At 35.8% G+C, this 19032-nt stretch overlaps 1 protein-coding gene across 5 annotated transcripts in view; it reads left to right on the forward strand.

Annotated features, from left to right (window-relative positions):
- The window catches only part of EXOC1 (exocyst complex component 1), a 67969-nt gene that overhangs the window by 38900 nt on the left and 10037 nt on the right, over positions 1-19032 (forward strand). For 3 of the 5 annotated variants that reach the window (XM_036120766.2, XM_078068677.1, XM_078068676.1), the window contains 6 exons: positions 5119-5224; positions 9711-9755; positions 11026-11189; positions 11755-11862; positions 13110-13186; positions 13737-13965. In XM_036120766.2, the coding sequence (XP_035976659.1) occupies positions 5119-5224; positions 9711-9755; positions 11026-11189; positions 11755-11862; positions 13110-13186; positions 13737-13965 (729 nt within the window). The remainder of the gene's footprint in view (positions 1-5118; positions 5225-9710; positions 9756-11025; positions 11190-11754; positions 11863-13109; positions 13187-13736; positions 13966-19032) is intronic. The other 2 variants (XM_036120768.2, XM_078068678.1) reach the window with 1 other exon arrangement.

A 19032-nucleotide genomic window follows, 5' to 3' on the forward strand; every position in this document is an offset into this window, starting at 1 on the left:
CTAGGCTTGGAGATTAGAAGAGCAGTGCCAGAAACATCAGCAACTGGAGAAGATGAGTCATTCGTTCATATATGAATTGAGCACCTGTTATGTTCTAGAGATGCAGCACCAAAGGAAATGGGCAAATGCTTGCCTTCTCAAAGCGCATGTTTTGGTGGAGAAAGACTTGACAAAAAAGTCAGTTGTGTAGTATGTAAGAAGGTACTGCTGAGTGCTCTGGTGAAAATAAAGCAGGGAATGCTAGGACTGGGGGAAGACTATAGTTTGAAATAAGGCATCATGAGAAGATAACATCTGAGCGTAGATTTTTAAAATGAGCAAGGATGTAGGGCGCCTGGCGGGCTCAGTCGGTAGAACATTCAACTCTTGATCTCAGGGTTGTGAGTTCGAGCTTCATGTTGGGTGTAGAGATAATACTTAAAAATAAAATCTTAAAAAAAAAAAAAAAAGCAGGGCTGAGCAGTGCGAGTTTCTTGGGGAAAGCCTTCCAGGCACAGTACAACTGGTCTATGGCAAGAGCATGTCTGGTGTCCTGGGGGAGCAGCAAGGAAGGCACTGGGGTTGGAGCCCAGAGCACCAGGGCCTGGACCTTAGAAGGAAGGTAGGAGAGGTAAAGTGGGGGTGGGGCAGGGCAGATCTGGAAGGGACTGTGTGCCATGGTAAGGACTTGGCTTTTACTGTGAAGGAGCTGGGGGAGGGGGTTTTGGTAGGCTTTGAGCAGTAGAATGACATGATCTGATTTAGCTTTAATAAATGGCCGTTGTGGCGGGAAGCCATGGGTACAATACTTTTCTGGCATTTCTGCTGTGACCTTTAGTATTGGAATTGACCATGTCACTTAGGGAGCTGAAGAATTGCTACCTAATTCCAGTATATAAATAGCTATATTTATATATCAGGTATAAGAGCAGTTTACTTAAAATACTGAAATACCCTGAAAAACATGTAAACTCTTTTAAGTTTTTATGAATTTGGAGTTTAAAAATAAAAAAATTAAGTAATGCATAACTTAATTTTAATAATTAGTAATAATTTAATTATGTGGACAATATGACCTGAAAAGATGTTCTTGAATTGGAAAGAGTGATGTGTTTTGTTTCTTGGAGTGAAAACAAAAATATTGAGATTGTTAATATAAAAGCTCTTCCCCTCAACCCATGTGCTTGTGACAGAAAATTTCCTAACAGAATTTAGATAGCAAAATCATCTTATTTTTTGCTAGTTTTGCTAGCCAAAGTTTTTCCTAGTTTTACTCAAAAAGTGGTGTTATCTTTCAGAGTGTTTTATAATGAAGATTATTCTCTCTCAGGAAACTAATGTTTATACATGAACCCATTTTATTTTCATACTTACTGAAATAATTATTACAACTTCCTCTGGTGTTAGGTTCATACTTCATGAGAAGGCAGAGGATTAGGTAGAAATTTATGAGCACTATGACGATAAAAAAGCAGGTTGTACATTCCTATCAATGTATCAGTATGAACACACTTGGCATGAGGACATTCTTGGATATATCAGTCTTTATGTTTTCTCCTCAAAGTGCCTTTGCCTACTTAAAGTAAGATCTGGCTCCCTTTACTTCTAAACTGAGATAAGAAAGAGGACATAAACCTTGGTAAAATAAATAATATTTTTAAAGTATAATTTTAAAAATGCTTTTCAAAAAGAATATAAGTATCCTGGGGTATTTATATATATCTTATCTGGTCAGCTATTTTAGGTAAGACTACTTTTGTTTCTCAGAATTAGTCTTTTAAGTGTTCTGCAACTCTACTGTTATGTTATATTTTGTTTTGTTTTGTTTTGTTTTGTTTTCATTCAACAGAATTCTGATTTGGAGATATCTTAAGGAAAAATATTTACAATACTGGAATTCTTCTTTTGAAGTTTTAGGAGGATTAATATTTTGAATAATTAAACATTATTATATTTCCTTAAGAGTTTTGTGCCAACAAGTGCTTTGTCCCCTAGTGAATATTCAAATAAGTATAATCAATAAGCTTTTTGCCTAATTGTGTTCTCAGTGAGTATTATTGCCCTATCTTTATATATAATGCAGTACTCATGAATGTAATTTAAGTGAAGAAACAAGGCAATAGCCAACCTAGCAATGATTTATGGAATCATTCTCTGCTCACAGTATAGTTTTGATTGACAATATTAATGAGCTTTTTAAATGAAATTGACTTATTACCCAGGAATGTTACTTGATCCTGTGGTTTGAACTTTTGACAGACTATGTATTTTACCTCATAATCTAATTTGGTTGCTGAAGTTATCAAAAACAGGAATTTTATTAAAAAGGAAGAAGGAAGAGAGGAATGAAAGAAGGAAAGAAAGAAAGAAGGAAACAGACAAACCAGTACTTCTTTAGTAAGAAATAATAATTAAATGCAGATACTGTTTGCACTTGATTGGGTGTACACAGCTCTCATGCTTTCTGGCAGGAAAAAGAAAAGGCTTTTTCCATTCTTTAAGGAATAAGAATCAGTAGGCACTGCCCCAGCTCTGCTTAGGGCTGAATCTAAGCAAAGCCCCGAGTTTTAGTATACATAATTAGAGCTTAGGGAAATAGCTCAACTGCCCAGATTCCTTCCTCCCCAGGACTACAACCCCTATCTGTGGCTCTGGGTTATTCGTGTAGGGCAGTTAATAATAGAGATGTTCCATCCATGCTTGGGGAGGAAATGAGCTTTCCTCTCCCAGTAATCTTCCGAGGTTGACGGTCAGTCTTGAAGGTTACCCAGATTTCTTCTCTCAACCTCAGTTCTGCATTTGTGGAATTTACCGTTTGTGTAAAGAAAAAGTAAAATATAGAGATCTTGGTAAGACTGCACAGTCAACACAATGTAAAGTTGAAAAGACTGCCTGAAACAACAATATTTAAACTCCTAATAGTTAAATGTAAGGTGCTGTATTCAAGGTGCTAAGAGGCACCTCATAAGAGACATCCTTCAGAATTTGGTAAATAAATGAACTGATGGTTACACCTGTCTGTGGTCTTTCCCACCAATGAGTTCTGCTGTGCAGCTGGAAAAAAGGTATCCAGTCATTCAAGTTGCAGTGGAAAAGGGTGTGATTTTCAATAGTCTGCTCATGTCACTGTTTTCTAGATACCAAAGAGCTGTTTTGAAATTGTGTAAATTGCTTGGGTAGTAATGTGCACTTTAGACAATTCGGGTATTGGAATGCAATCTGTTATGTTGAATGATTTGAGTAAAAACCACAGATGAAGATTTCACAAATTATGTGAAACTCATTTTCTGTTTGTCAACTATTTACTGATTTGCAGTGATCAGTATTTTTATGAGAATTTAAACTTGAAAAAGTGAGACAGCCCAGTGAAATAGGAATTAATTTTAGGGTATATTTTAATTTATATTTGCTTTTAAATTTATGCAAAGATCATAGGAAAGAATTGCCCATTTGACTAAGTTTTCCTTACAGAGACTATGTGGGAGATATATATGGCCTACAAACTGAAAAGCCAAGGATTTATGTACTATGTTTCATCCAAATACTATTTTATAAGGATATATCTATAAACTAAGAAAATCAGTGGTAAACTATGAGTCAGCATGCAAATATTCACACAATATATACCTTTTGAAAGGTGCACCTGATGTTTAAAGCAACATAAACCTGCTCTAAAGCTGAATGTATTGGGGAGTCTAGGTGGCTCAGTTGGTTAAGTGTCTGCCTTCAGCTCAGGTCATGATCCCAGGGTCCTGGGATTGAGCCCCACATCGGGCTCCCTGCTCCTCAAGGAGCCTGCTTCTCTCTCCCTCTGCCTGCCGCTCCCCCTGCTTGTGCTCTCTCTCTCTGTCTCTGTCAAATAAATAAATAAAATCTTAAAAAAACTGAATATATTAATTTGAAATTATAAAGGAAGCTGAAGCTTAGATTCCATGATAAATTTAAAAGAATAACCAAGTACAGTTTTTTTCCTTTGGATTTATTTAAATTTAGTCAAACTGTGTATGGCATTTAACTTAGGACTTGGTAAAATATAGGGTCTCCCACTGGTGAAGAATCCTTCCTGAGAGCATAAAATATTTTTATGTGATAGTAAGCAGATATGATGAAATGAGTTTGTAAGCATACAAACAAAATTATAGATGTTTCCATTTGAGCTAGAATAAATCCAATTTGTTTTTAAAAAATGATTGTGAAAACTGCAAGATGTGCTAATTATAATTAAGTTCTTATTGAAAATAACTTATTTTGGTATACCTAAATACCCTAAGTTTATTGAAAATAGCCTATTTTTTTTAAAAGATTTTTATTTATTTGACAGAGAGAGAGACAGCGAGAGAGGGAACACAAGCAGGGGGAGTGGGAAGCAGACCTCCCGCTGAGCAGGGAGCCAGATATGGGGCTCGATCCCAGGACCCTGGGACCATGACCTGAGCCGAAGGCAGTCGCTTAACGACTGAGCCACCCAGGCACCCCGAAAATAGCCTGTTTTGATATACTTTAATACCCTAAGTTGACAGGCGACACTGACTGAATGTGCTCCTTTGTTACCGTTGACAGTGTCTGTCGGTATGATTGTTTTTAAAAGCGACATGGCAGGATGGAGGAACAGTTATAAAGAGTCCCATATTCCTTGGCCCTGTATTTCCACCCTTAGGATATGATTCCAAGAAAACAATTCATTAAAGATGAAAAGGTTATTGTAACATTGTCTATCATAGCAAAACATTGAAACCACTTAAGTGGCCTCTGCTAGGGGATTGATTTGCTGAATTGCGGTACATCAACAAAGCATAACACTGTATAGTCATTAAAGTGTGAGACTGGAGAAACATGATTGCTCTGACCCAAATATCTTATATAGTATGAGTGCAACTCTATTTAAAATATATGAAAGATAATGCATAAAAATGAAAATATAAGTGTGATTATGTTCAACTTCATATTTTTGTGAATTGCTGTTTTGACGCCTGTTCAGTTTTTTTTTTTTTTGAGACAGAAAATAACCGACTTTTTATATCCTATGAAATACATCAGGATTTTAGGCCAGAAAATTTAAAGCAAGCACGAAGGATTTGGGGGGACTGAATTGTTATATTTGTTTTATTAATAAGAAGTACGTGTTACTTTTATTTTAAGAATTACATGGATTATTTATCACGACTTTATGAGAGAGAAATTAAAGATTTCTTTGAAGTTGCAAAGATCAAGATGACTGGCACAACTAAAGAAAGCAAGAAGTTTGGTAAGCTTAGACACCTCAGCTCATTGTTTTTATTCTATTAAAAGTGGTTTTATTTATGACAAATAATTCTAAGACTTTTCAGAGCAAGGTGGAAGAAGATACAGTAGAATTGATGAAAAAGTAAGTCTGATGCGTTGGTTTGATTTATAGTTACTTCACAGAACAAATATTTGTATCTGTAAATATGGCTTTTACTAAAATTCTGTAGTATATGAATCTGACAGCAATTGTGTATTCATGCCATAATTGAAAGCATCTATTCATAGGAAAAGCAGCTGGCCAGAAAATGAATTGCAGTCTGGTCGAGAAAGTACAAGGCTAAGAGACATGTTGAGAGTTCAGTTTCCAACTTCCTAAAAGGCCTTTTTTAGCAGTTGGTGGCAAGTCATTGATCTCTTAAGTCATTGCTCTTTATAGGGAAATGAAAGTAATTCCTGGCTTCTTACTTCTCACTGGCTATTTTGAATCAAAAAGAAAGTTTGTGTTTCCTCCCGGGTCAAGGGGCTGTAAAAATGTCACCCAAATTTCTCCTGTGATTATACCTTATTTTTCCTAAGAGATTTTTTCAAGCATGCTAAAGTTGTTGCTTCTAAATATGTTAAGTGGACAGACAAATATGATTTGAAAAGATAACCAGTGAAAGTATCAAGTTGCGAGGAAGGTGATTTGCCGAGGCCACATTCTGCTCTTGCATGTACCCATCTCTGGAGTTCCTTTTTGGATGGAGTTCTGTGCCTATTCAAGTCAAAACCTGGCCTTAAATGGCTACAATGTGTACTCCTCAGTGTGTCTGCATAGTTCCCCTTTAGAATAATGAGTTTAGCATTTGCTTGTTGAAATGAGCCTATGCCCTAAGCAACTTCTGGTAATCAGGAAACAGGATTGAAATTGATAGCACATCTTCCCCTTCTTTTCCTTTAGGACAGAGAAGACTGTCTTTAGTGGGTAGTTATTTAGTAATTCACTGTTGTTGTTGTTGTTGTTTAATTCAACACTAATATATTGATTATACTAGTCCAGACTTTTGAAATGTTTTGAATCTGTGTACAAATATGTTACATTTAGGTAAAGATACTGATAAGAATCTTGGGACCATAGGCTTTTGGAAACAGAAATGCTAACTCATCCTAAAGGTTATTGTTCTTAAACAGCAGTGTGTTTATATCCTTGTTAATGTTTCACTGTGGGTATGTTATGCTTTTTTTTAAGTAAGCAGCATATTAATTCAGTTACATGTTTAATGTTTTCATTTAGTATATTTGTCACCACTTGTTAGTGAACCATTGTATTTTGAGAGAACTCTTCTACAGTATATGAAAACTGGAGGCAAAAGGGAAATCTTTCTAAAATTATCTCCTCAGGAGGTCATTAATCCCAGTAGCATAAAAGTTTATCAAGCATAGGGTTCACATTGAGATAAATGACATAACAAAAATGTAATTTGAAATAAGTATAATAGTATCTTAATGGTATCATTGCATTAACCTGAAAATTAAATTTTTTCTTTTTCTTCCTCTTGGGAAGTTCTTAAATTATTTTGTTTAAAATATTTTTAAATTAGAAGTTTAGAAGGCACTTTTATAGTTTTAAAATAGCATTAAAATCATATTTCTTCTTATGTATCAAATAATAACAGGAGAGTAATTTGTATTCGTTGATGGCACCAGAAAATCATAGTTTCAGTTATTTTGATATCAGCTACAAGAGAAGAAAAACTAAATAATAAACAGAATTCAGAGGAAAAGTTAAATACAAATGACTTAAATTCTAAATAAGGTAGAATGGAAATTCTTTTAAATATCTTTTCAGTGATTCAAAATGTGTTTAAATCAGCTTTTAATAGTAATTATAATTAAAATAGAAACCTGAAATTTTGTAAAGATAACTTGTCCATGAATCAAAATGAAGTAATTATAAATAAAATTTAATTTTTTTTGTTTTTTACTTGCTCTGAAAATTCTGGGTCATAGATACTAATAAGAATAGAAAGTCAGATTGAATGTACTTTACAAAAGGAAATGTATAGTCAATATAGTCATAGAGATACAGGTGAATACTCTCTTTTTGAACCACTTTTTTTTTTTTAAGATTTTATTTATTTATTTGACCGAGAGAGGGAACACAAGCAGGGGGAGTGGGAGAGGGAGAAGCAGGCTTCCCGCTGAGCAGGGAGCCTGATGCAGGGCTCGATCCCAGGACCCCGGGATCATGACCTGAGCCAAAGGCAGACGCTTAACAACTGAGCCACCCAGGTGCCCCTTTTTGAACCACTTTTGACTCAACTTTAACATCACTTTAATTCACGTAATTCAGAATAATGTTAAAATACCAGCAAATATCTTTTCTTTGTGTTAAGGTTTTTACATAGGTAATTGCCTTTTTTAATTAATAGGTTTACTTTGATAAACTCAGAGGCATGGAATTTTCCCCTCAAGAATGATATTTTGGTGAGGTTTCTTCCCCTCATGTTCTACAAATGTACTTAATGAAATGGCAGGCAAACGAAATTTAGAAATTATTTTTAAAATCACCAATTTTTTCTTTCTATAGCTGAAATAACACACACACACACACATATTATTTTAGTCCCTTAACATATGCATTTATATAATTACTGCCTCCCTTGTATTTAATATTCCAAAACCTTAAAAGTGGTATGTCAAAATTATTTTTCATTCTATGTTTCTCCACTAAACTAAGAATCTTGTTGGTTCCTAGAAAATTCATTTAATAAATATTAATTACCTATTATATAATAAGCACTGCTAGGTACTGAGAATGCAGCAATAAGCAAAGACCCTACCTCATGAAGTATACAGTCTAATGGGGATTATTTAAAGATATTGAAAAGGTTACCTGAAGGGGCACCTGGGTGGCTCAGTAGGTTAGGCATTCAACTCTTGATCTCAGTTCAGGTCTTGATCTCAGGGTCATGAGTTCAAGCCCCTACTTTAAAAAAAAAAAAAAAAAAGGTTATCTGAATATTGCTTGTTGCTGATAAATAATATAGGCTTTGATGAGCCCCAAATTATAATTAATTGGCACTACTAGTAACTCTGTATTCTTTATTGGGTACAAAAAAAAGAAAAAAAAGTGTATGAAGTGTCAGGCTTTGCTCTGAAACTGGTGAATTTAGTATAGTGACACCTTAAGGCCTCCAGAAGGTACTGTTCAGATTGGACAGCTAGGAGCTCCAGCATGATCCCTGCTTACCACTTTAATGTCTAGCCTTGGTGTTTCATACTCCCTTAAGCTTCATGTAGCTAGGGCTGCACAGATAGGCATATCCCTGGTATGACAAGTTAGTAGCTTTTACTTGGGTTTTGCCTTAAAGTTTGGTAGGGATAGTGACAGTTGATACATTGTTCTCTGTTTTTAAAATATTTCCAGGTTATAGTTATATTCTTTATTTTTCTCTTTAATTCTATAATTTCTTTCTTTGCCTTTCACATTAACTTCTAATTTGAGTTTAGAATGTTTCACAAGATGATCTCTATAATTGATCTAATAAATATTATAGAGAGAGAAGTTTTAGAATAAAATGCCAAATGACCCTAAAAGAGCTCAAATTCCTGTATTAAGCCTGTTCCTTTGGCTTTAGCCTCCCATCCACCCATCTCCTGATAATTAGTATTTTGATATATACTTTCCATTCTAGGTGTTCATAAAGCCAGTTACTAAGTAGTTCAGCTTGATATTTTGAAATGAATTTAAAGCCCCACTCATGTAATTTTTTATCATATATGGTATAACATTGTTCAGTACAGTGGAGACTCCTCTCAGGAGTTTTCAGGGAGTGAGAATGTTGATGCGCTTAATGTCTAAGTCTACAACTTCATTCTAATAAATTTCCACTTTATTAAATTTTTACTTGACCATATGATCTCATTCATATGTGGAATTTAAGAATCAAAATGAATGAGCAAAGGAAAAAGAGAGAGAGACTAATCAAGAAACAGACACTTTAAAACTATAGAGAACAAACTGATGGTCACCAGAGAGCAGGGAGGGATTGGTTAAATAGGGGATGGGGATTAAAGAGTACACTTATTATGATCGAAATAAAATAAAATAAAATGACTTTTAAAAAATGTAAAAAACACTTTTACTTGAACTGTTTTTTTTTTTTCAGAAACCAAAACTTACAAATGTAGTCTTTTAAATTTTAAGCACACTAGCTCCATAAACTTAAAAAAAAAAAAAATCATTTAGAAGTATTGGGGGAGGGGTTGACAAATATAGATATTTTTACTTGAATATTTGATTAAAAACAAAACATTAGACTAGTAAAGTTTTTTCTCTCAGAATTTGTCAAACAGTAGCTGACCAACTAAACATATGTTGCACCTCTTGTTACTTGATGCTCATGGTTCTTTGCATGTGTCTTTTAAACTAGAGCTTTAACTTCCTCTTGTGCATGGTTTGTGCAAATTGCAGTTTATTAACTTGTCTTTGTCTTTGATGCTTGCAACCTAATCCATCACAGCTACACTGCCTCGAAAAGAAAGTGCTGTCAAACAGGAAACAGAGAGTGAGTATGCTTAGTGTATTAGTAGGTATTCTCAATGCATGTTTGTTTAATGTCTAGAAATTAGTTTTTGTCTTGAAAAAAGTTACACCAAAAAAGTTACACCAAAAATATTGATTGCTCTGAGTTGCCAGGTTCGATGAAAGAAAACCAACATCATGGTTGTGGTATGGCTACATTCAAGAAATGTAATTCAAAATCTATGGTGGGTATTCAGAAATTTATGAAAAGGCTTAACCATTAAACTTCTTTTCAGGCTGTGTTTAGAAATTATAAAAATTCTTTAAAAAAAAGAAATTATGAAAATTCTTATAGATATGGTCAGATTTTGCATAATGAAACAAAAGTTTATCTTTAGTTGTCCTTATTATGTCTTCATCTGTCCCTTCTGACCATCAGCAAATAATATAGGTTAACTGAGAAATATTTTAGAAGATTAAAAAAATTTATTGTTTATATTTAATTCTGAATAAAAATGTTACATTTTCTTGTAAAAATGAAAGCCTTTAATTCCTTGATGGATGTAGAATATTGTCCAGCCACATTGTTCTCATTTTTCCTCAAAGATGTCCCATATTATATAGTTCATGATGTATGTATTGTATTTTAGTTGTATTTTAAGTATAACAAGTTTTCAGGGTGGTTTTTTTCTCTTCATTTTGTATAGTTTTTAAAGAGCTGTAGTTAATCAGCTCACTTATTGTAAAAGCAGAGTTTCTGGGTTCAGGAATGTTTTAAGTTGAATCATATGTAATTGACTTTTTGTAGGGCAAGAATGATCGAGTATTGGCAGATTTGTATGGTTCACCCCAATATTTTCATTTAATGTGGAGGCGAGTAATATTGGGATATGGCCGTTTTCTTCAGAAATAAAAGAAGTCATTAAAAAATAAAAATAAAAAAGTCATGTTAGCTAGTACATTAAGGAGTCATTGGCCTTCATCCATATTTACGTCTTTAGGAAGGAAATCTTCATCTACTTTAGTCTAGAAATATGGCAACTTTGGTGGTACTGGGCAGGGTATAGATTATGTGATCTTTAAGACCCCTTTCAGTCCTATTCTGTAGATTGTAGTTTCACTACTCTTTGTAATATGCTCAAGAATAGGACACAAATGTTAATGAGAGAGCAGGACACTCTACAACCTGCCCCATGCAGTAGACTTGTGCGATAAGAGCACTGAAGACGAAGACAGTAGAAGACAACCCTCATTTACGCTATGGGCCTTTGATTCACGAAGGTCACAACTGTCAAAGTTTTATTATTTCTTAGGTCTTCATGGAAGTTCTGGGAAATTAACTGGATCTACTTCTAGTCTAAATAAACTCAGCGTTCAGAGTTCAGGGAATCGCAGATCTCAGTCATCTTCTTTGTTGGATATGGGAAACATGTCTGCCTCTGATCTCGATGTTGCCGACAGGACCAAATTTGATAAGGTAAAATAATATAACAAGTATGTCTTAAACATTAACATTAGTTTTCTAATAGCAGTTTGTTATTGCTTTAAGTGTGTTCAAGGACTTGGGCTATGTTGGTTCTCTGAATTCACCATATCTTTTGAATTCTGAATTTGAAAAAAATACTAGTCAAATGGCAACTGAAGTCTGTATTATCAATTCATTGACATAACAGCTTTATTAAAATTTATTATAAATCATTAAGAGCTTGTATCTCTAAGTTCTTTGAGCCAACTACAAAGTAAAGAGGAAATAACAGCTTTTATGAAGCTAAACTGTTGTCTGCGATGCATTAAGTTTAAAAAGTTTGTCTCTGTGTTCCTCTTTCCAGATTTCAAGTGAATAATTATTGTGAGTTTTATTTTAGGTATGTCTGACCCTGTTAAGCCTTGATACTTCTGCATCGTCCTATCAATCTTGGAATAGTTTCTTTTGGGATTCTATTAAGATTATACATAAAACATCTATGATCCCTACAGAAAAGTGAATTAAATGTAGAAGATTTTTTTAAGCATTTGGTGCAGTTCATTTTTGTTTTCTTCAGATCTTTGAACAGGTACTAAGTGAACTAGAGCCCTTGTGTCTGGCAGAACAGGACTTCATAAGTAAATTTTTCAAACTGCAGCAACATCAAAGTATGCCTGGAACCATGGTATGGCTCACATTTATTTATTGGCTAATATTGATAATCTGTAGGATAATTAGCCTAATTAATTGTCACACTTTCAGTCTCAGAACAGAAAAAGAAAAAATTTATGATGTAAGGATTTTTTTCAGTAATTTTTGTCATACCACAAGATAATAAAAACAGTGATAGTTGGAGTTGGAGCATCTTATTTAATACTCCAGATTGTCTTCGACCTAAATATCCTCTAACTTAGTGAGGGGGAAATGTCTGAATTTACTTTGTAAAAAATATTATTCAAAAAGAAATTTCAGCATTTTAGTAGTCACCAAGAAAAAATATAATTTTCAAAAGAAAAAAATATTTGAGTGTGTATACCATGGTCTAGCAAAAAAAAAAAAGAAGAAAGAAAGAAACAAGCCCAAATCTGAACCTTGCCTATGCCTTTGTTACTAACTAGCTCTGAGACCTTAAACCAAGTATTTAATCCCCAGTTTTCCTCATCTGTACAGTGAATATAGTCATACCTGTTCAGCATGCCTCTCAGGTGGCATAAATGTAAGAAAATAAAATGAGAGGCTGCTGCAATATTTTGAAAAACTTAAAAGCACAATGCAAATAAAATGATTTTTAAATTAAGGTCATCTTGGGCGCCTGGCTGGCTCAGTTGGTAGAGTATGCGTCTCTTGATCTCGGGGCCATGAGTTTGAACCCCATGTTGGGCATAAAGCTTACTTGAAAAAAAATGAGGTCATCTTAAAAAACAGAACCAACATATAAAAAGCAATCATAAAATGAATTTGTTGTTATAAGTGATGGTGATAGTAAATTTGCTTATTTGTTAGCCTAAGAATTTTTAATAGCATTTTTTAAATGCCAGAGTTTTATTTAAACATTGATGAAATTTCTTTAATTTTTGAAATTCTCTCTTAAAAGTTGTTTCTGGTTTTTTGAGCTGCCCTCCCCCATTCTCACACCCCCTCTGAACCTCCTGTACCTTCTCTGTCCCTGCTTTCCCCTCATGTGCATACACACAAGCACATCTTCTCAGCCCACAATAATTCTCAGATAAAATCTAAGAACAAAACATTTCATAACCATTCTTAAACAACATACTAAATTATGTAGTTTTATCAATAGTACTACCTTTAAAAATCATTATTTTTCATAATGTATTCTCTCCTAGGCATTTTAAGACTGAGCAGGCTTTTGCTATATAAACTAGTCAAATTGTTGGTCTTTTATTATGTAAAGTACCTGAATAATTTTTGCAGCCTGAAGCAGAGGACCTAGATGGAGGAACATTATCCCGGCAACATAATGCTGGCGTGCCACCGCCTGTCTCTTCTGAGTATGTGTTTGTTACTGTCATTTATCAGGGGTGGGGGGACTTTAAATTGAGCCTGAAGGAGTGTTGTTCAGTGAGGAGCCAGATGATTCTGGTAATGTGACAGCACTCAGAGCACTGACCTGTGTGCCCAGTGTCTTCTCAACCATCTTACTGAGTTAAAATTGGTCCTATTGTCTGACCCTTCTGCTCTTTTTGGCTCTAGTAATCACAGAAAGGTGCAATCAGTTTTAATGTTTGCTGGTAAGAAGTAGCATTTGAATTGCAGGGTATTTCTCAGAAATTACAAAAGCACATTTCATGATCCAGCTTTACAAATGACATGAAGTTGTATTTTGAGTAATAAAACTTAACTTCAGAAAATATTTTTATATTGGAAAAAAATATTTTTATGTTGGAAACTGCTGTAGAATCATTAGGTCATCATATTTGGACATTTTTCATTGAGAAATGTAAAATTTTAGTCGTTTTGTGTATTTGCAATGGATTAAAGTTAAAGATCAAGACAGGAAACCTGTAATAAATTCCTATACTTTCTATGTTTTCTGAACAGGAAAGATATGATCCGTCAGATGATGATTAAAATATTTCGCTGCATTGAGCCAGAACTGAACAACCTAATTGCATTGGGAGACAAAATTGATAGCTTTAACTCCCTCTACATGCTTGTCAAAATGAGTCATCATGTGTGGACCGCACAGAATGTGGACCCTGCTTCTTTTCTGAGTACTACATTAGGAAATGTTTTGGTGACTGTCAAAAGGAACTTTGACAAATGCATTGTAAGTTTTTTTTTTTAAATAAGAATTCTGATCATTGCAAAAAATAGGTAAATGTATTTATTTATTTTTTTAAATGTTTTATTTATTTATTCATGAGAGTCAGAGAGAGAGAGAGAGAGAGGCAGAGGCAGAGGGAGAAGCAGGCTCCCTGCCTAGCAGAGAGCCCAATGCGGGACTCGATCCCAGGACCCTGGGATCATGACCTGAGCCGAAGGCAGACGCTTAACCATCTGAGCCACCCAGGTGCCCCAAAAAATAGGTAAATGTATTTAAATCAAGAGGTTTCCAGGTTTTCCCTTGAGTGATCTACTATTCACATCTCTCAAAGCCCCGAAGCAGAGTGTTGGCTGCAATTTATAGGCACAGAGTTAGCTGGATGCTACTATGCCAGCTAGTTTCCCTTCTATACTGCATGTGAATCTTGGCAAGTTCTGGAGTAAGTGCCATACAGGCAGGCAACCCCTGCTTGAGAGATCCACTAGGTAACTGAAATCTCAGTTAACTGATGAGTGACCATAGATCACATAAAGCAATTGAAACTATCATTTGGATTTATTGTTGTTCTTTTTAAAATATGTTCTGATAAGAAAATTAATAATTGGATTAGTTTAATTGATTCTTTAAATTATTTAATTAGGTTTATTAGTTTACTAGTTTAACAGCTTTAATTAATGATCACATTGTTTTATTTTAAGAATACAGTGTTCTTTGGGGCGCCTGGGTGATGCAGTTGGTTAAGTGTCCGACTCTTGGTCTCCGCCCAGGTTATGGATCATGAGATGGAGCCCCACATCGGGCTCTGTGCTCAGTGAGAGCCTGTTTGTCCCTCTCCCTCCCCCGTTGCCCCCCCCGAATAAATAAATGAATCTTAAAAAAATTCTTTAAAAAAAAATAGAGAATATATTGTTCTTATGTTAACTTCCAGCAGTCATTATGTTCTTCCTTCTAATAGGAAGGAAAAATCATTAACAATTTTATTTTTGTCTGCTAGGTTTTGGTAAGCTTGTAGGTATGAATTGGGCTGGGCCAGGTTCTAAAATAAAAGCTTCATTTTATTAATGTAGTTAGCATGTCAACCATTTGAATATTTCTACTATGTAACTTCTAAATTATATCCAGCTCTTGAATATCCATAAAATAATAGGAGATAAAAATATTAAGGGCAATTAAAATCCACATCATTTTTGGGGCGCCTGGGTGGCTCAGTCGTTAAGCGTCTGCCTTCAGCTCAGGTCATGATCCCAGGGTCCTGGGATCGAGCCCCACATTGGGCTCCCTGCTCAGCGGGGAGCCTGCTTCTCCCTCTCCCACTCCCCCTGCTTATGTTCTCTCTCGCGCTGTGTCTCTCTCTGTCAAATAAATAAATAAAATCTTTAAAAAAAAAAAAAAAATCCACATCATTTTTGTACTCGTGAAAAATAATATTTATTGAGTTTTTAAAGTATAAAGGCAATCTACATTCACTATAGAAACTTAATGTTGCCTCAACAGGCTTGTTAATCCTCTTTCCTTGCCACATGACTTCACTTGGTATTTGAAATACTATGAAATTTGACCGCTTAAGGCTTACCCTCTTCCCTCTCCCACCTTCTCCCGCGGTGACGCTAAACCTAGAGGGTCTGCTGCAAGCTGAGAGCCAAAGAGAAAAGTAAGAGCTGCCAACAGCTAAGATAATGAGTCCTGTATGACATAGCAGGAACACTAAATCATGAGGACACTACATTTCCAGACTATGAAGGCTTTGTTGCTTTTATCAGTAAAATATAACTCTATGTAACACCTGTCAATCCAACAGAGCATAATTGTTAAAAGCATAGGATGTAGTGTCAGATAAATATAGATGTGCGTTCAGATGGAGTGCTAAGCACACTGCCTTGCACAGAAAAAAACCTTACTAACTGATGGCTCATAATGGTGGTAGTAATTAATAATAGTTCATTAAACAATGTTCATGTTATTCTCAAGACAGAACAGTGGAAAAAGAAAGTAAAATGAACTTAGACAAAGGTGTAAACTCAGTATTTTCTCATAAAATTGCATGTATTTCTTTTTTTTTTTTTTTTTTTTTTTTTTAAAGATTTTATTTATTTGAGAGAGAGAGAATGAGAGACAGAGAGCATGAGAGGGAGGAGGGTCAGAGGGAGAAGCAGACTCCCTGCCGAGCAGGGAGCCTGATGCGGGACTCGATCCCGGGACTCCAGGATCATGACCTGAGCCGAAGGCAGTCGCTTAACCAACTGAGCCACCCAGGCGTCCCAAATTGCATGTATTTCTGAAGTCTCTATCTTTTGTCACTAAAGGGACATCTCTCTGTCTCTTATTTTTAACTGATGTCTTCTCACAGTGTCTGGTGGATAGTGTGTACTCAGTACGTGTTATGTTTTGGTATTTGGGACAAGATTAGGACCTAAAGCATACCTTGAAAAGGTAATAGATGGGCCTGTTTGTCAGATGGCTGCAGAAAATGGAACCTGAGTTTGGCTCTTTGAACTGGTGGCCAAGCTCAGAGTATCTGCTGTTCTTCAAAGAACGGGACTAAGAAAGCTAGCCTAGCCTGAGCGAGAGCTGAAGTTAGGAAGTAAGTGACGTATCAGGTACTACCACGCTGGGCTCTGCAGTCCCATACATTTCTTATCTGCACTGAATTTGCTTTTCAGGACTCTTCACACTATAGTGATAAGGATTTGCGCTCTTAAACCTTTAAGAATGATACGATTTGGTTAAATTGCCATGGACAGAAGATGGATAAGTAATATAGTGATGTGTGCCTCACATCAAAGTTGTAGTTTTAGTCACTGAATAACCTCTGTGTCAAGCAATCAGCTGCAAATAATGTATACATTGAGCTTGAGAAAAAGTTTATTTCTATAAGATTTAATTCATTAATGGCTTTTTTTTTTTTGAGAGAGAGAGAGTGTACACGCACACATGCGTGTGAGCTGGGGGGAAGGGGCAGAGGGAGAGGAAGAGAATCTTAGGCTCCATGCCCAGCACGAAGTCAGTGCAGGGCTCAGTCTCAACAACCCTGAGATCATGACCTGAGCAGAAACTAAGAATCTGATGTTTAACCGACTGAGCCACACAGGCGCCCCCAATGGCTCTTTTCTTAAATGAATGCATTGTTTCTCTTCTACCAGTTACAATGCCAGAAAAGATAACTGTCATTTAGAATATGTCCTGTTGGGATGCCTGGGTGGCTCAGTCGGTTAAGCGGCTGCCTTCAGCCCAGGTCATGATCCCAGGGTCCTGGGATCGAGTCCCACATCCGGCTCCTTGCTCAGCAAGGAGCCTGCTTCTCCCTCTCTCTCCCTCTGCTTGTGGTGCTCTCTGTCAAATAAATAAAAAATCTTTAAAAAAATAAATAAGTAAAATATGTCCTGTTAATGTTTAAGTATATTCAGGCTATAATTATATCCTGTGCCTTTGTGTGCCACACTGAACAAAAATCTTCATGCAGCTTAATAACCACCATAGACCAGCATTCATAAATTAGTGTTTACTGTGTACCAGGCACAGGTCTAAGCACCTTGCACACATTATCTCATCTAATCTTCACGACCTCCTCCCGCCTCCATAAGGTAGACTCTCTGAGAGGTTATGTTACTTTGCCCAGGTCAACGGTAAAAAATGATGGCATTAGTATTCTTACCCAGACAGTCTGGTTCCAACACCTGCAGCCTTACGCTCCCCTCTCTACTGCATCCATTTTTACTTTTCACAATGATCAATACCGATGAAGTAAAATACAAGGATACCTCCAAGTTACTGCAAGCTCGGTTGGTCCAGGCTCCTGCAATAAAGCGAGTGTCACAATAAAGTGAGTTATTGAAATAAAGTGAATTCAGATGAATTTTTTGGTTTCCCAGTACATATAAAAGTTATGTCTATATTATACTATAGTCTCTTAGTGTTCAGTAGCATTATATTTAAAAAACAATGTCCGTAACTTAATTTAAAAATACTGTTGCTAAGAAATGCTAACCATCATCTGCGCTTTCAGCGAGTTCTAATCTTTTTGCTGATGGAGGGTCTTGACTCCATGTTTATGGCTGCTGATGATCAGGGTGGTGGTTGCTGAAGGTTGGGGTGGCTGTGGCCGTTTCTTAAAATAAGACAACAGTGAAGTTTGCCCTGTTAATCAACTCTTCTTTTCACAGTTTCTCTGTTTGATACTATTGTACCCACAGTAGAACTTCTTTCAAAATTGGAGACAGTCCTTTCAAACCCTGCCGCTGCTTTGTCATCTAAGTTTATGTAATATTCTCGATCTGTTGTCATTTCAACAGTCTTCACAGCATCTTCACCAGGCATCGGTTCCATCTCAAGAAACCACCTTCTTGACTCATCCATAAGAAGCAACTCCTCATCTATTAAAGTTTTATCATGAGATTGTAGCAATTCAGTCACATCTTCAGGCTCCACTCCTAATTCTCGTTCTCTCACCGTTTCTACCACATCCACATCTGCTACAGTTACTTCCTCCACTGAAGTCTTGAACCCCTCAAAGTCCTCTATGAGGGTTAGAATCCTGTTCATGGCTTACTTTTGTCCTCTTCCCATGAAGCACAAATGTTCCTAATGGCATGTAGAATGATGAATCCTTTCCAGAAGGTTTTCACTTTCTTTTGCCCAGATACATCAGAGGAATCACTATTTATGGCAGCTTAGCCTTACAAAATATTTTTCTTAAATAATAAGACTTGAAAGTTGAAATGAGTCCTTGGCCCATGGGCTACAGGATGGATGTTGTGTTAGCAAACACGTAAACAGCATTAATCTCATTGTCCATCTCCATCAGAGCTCTTAGGTGACTAGGTGCATTGTCAATGAGCAGTCATATTTTGAAAGGAATCTCTTCTTTTTTGGAATAGTAGGTCTCAACAGCGGGCTTAAAATAGTCAATCATGTTGTAAACAGATGAGCTGTCATCCATATTTTGTTCTATTTATAGAGCACAAGCAGAGTAAATTTAGCATAATTCTTAAGAGCCCTAGGATTTTTGGGATGGTAAATGAGCATTGGCTTCAACTTAAAGTCACCAGATGCATTAGCCCATAACAAGTGAGT

This window comes from Halichoerus grypus, chromosome 3 (assembly GCF_964656455.1).
Source record: "Halichoerus grypus chromosome 3, mHalGry1.hap1.1, whole genome shotgun sequence".
Taxonomy (NCBI): Eukaryota; Metazoa; Chordata; class Mammalia; order Carnivora; family Phocidae; genus Halichoerus; species Halichoerus grypus.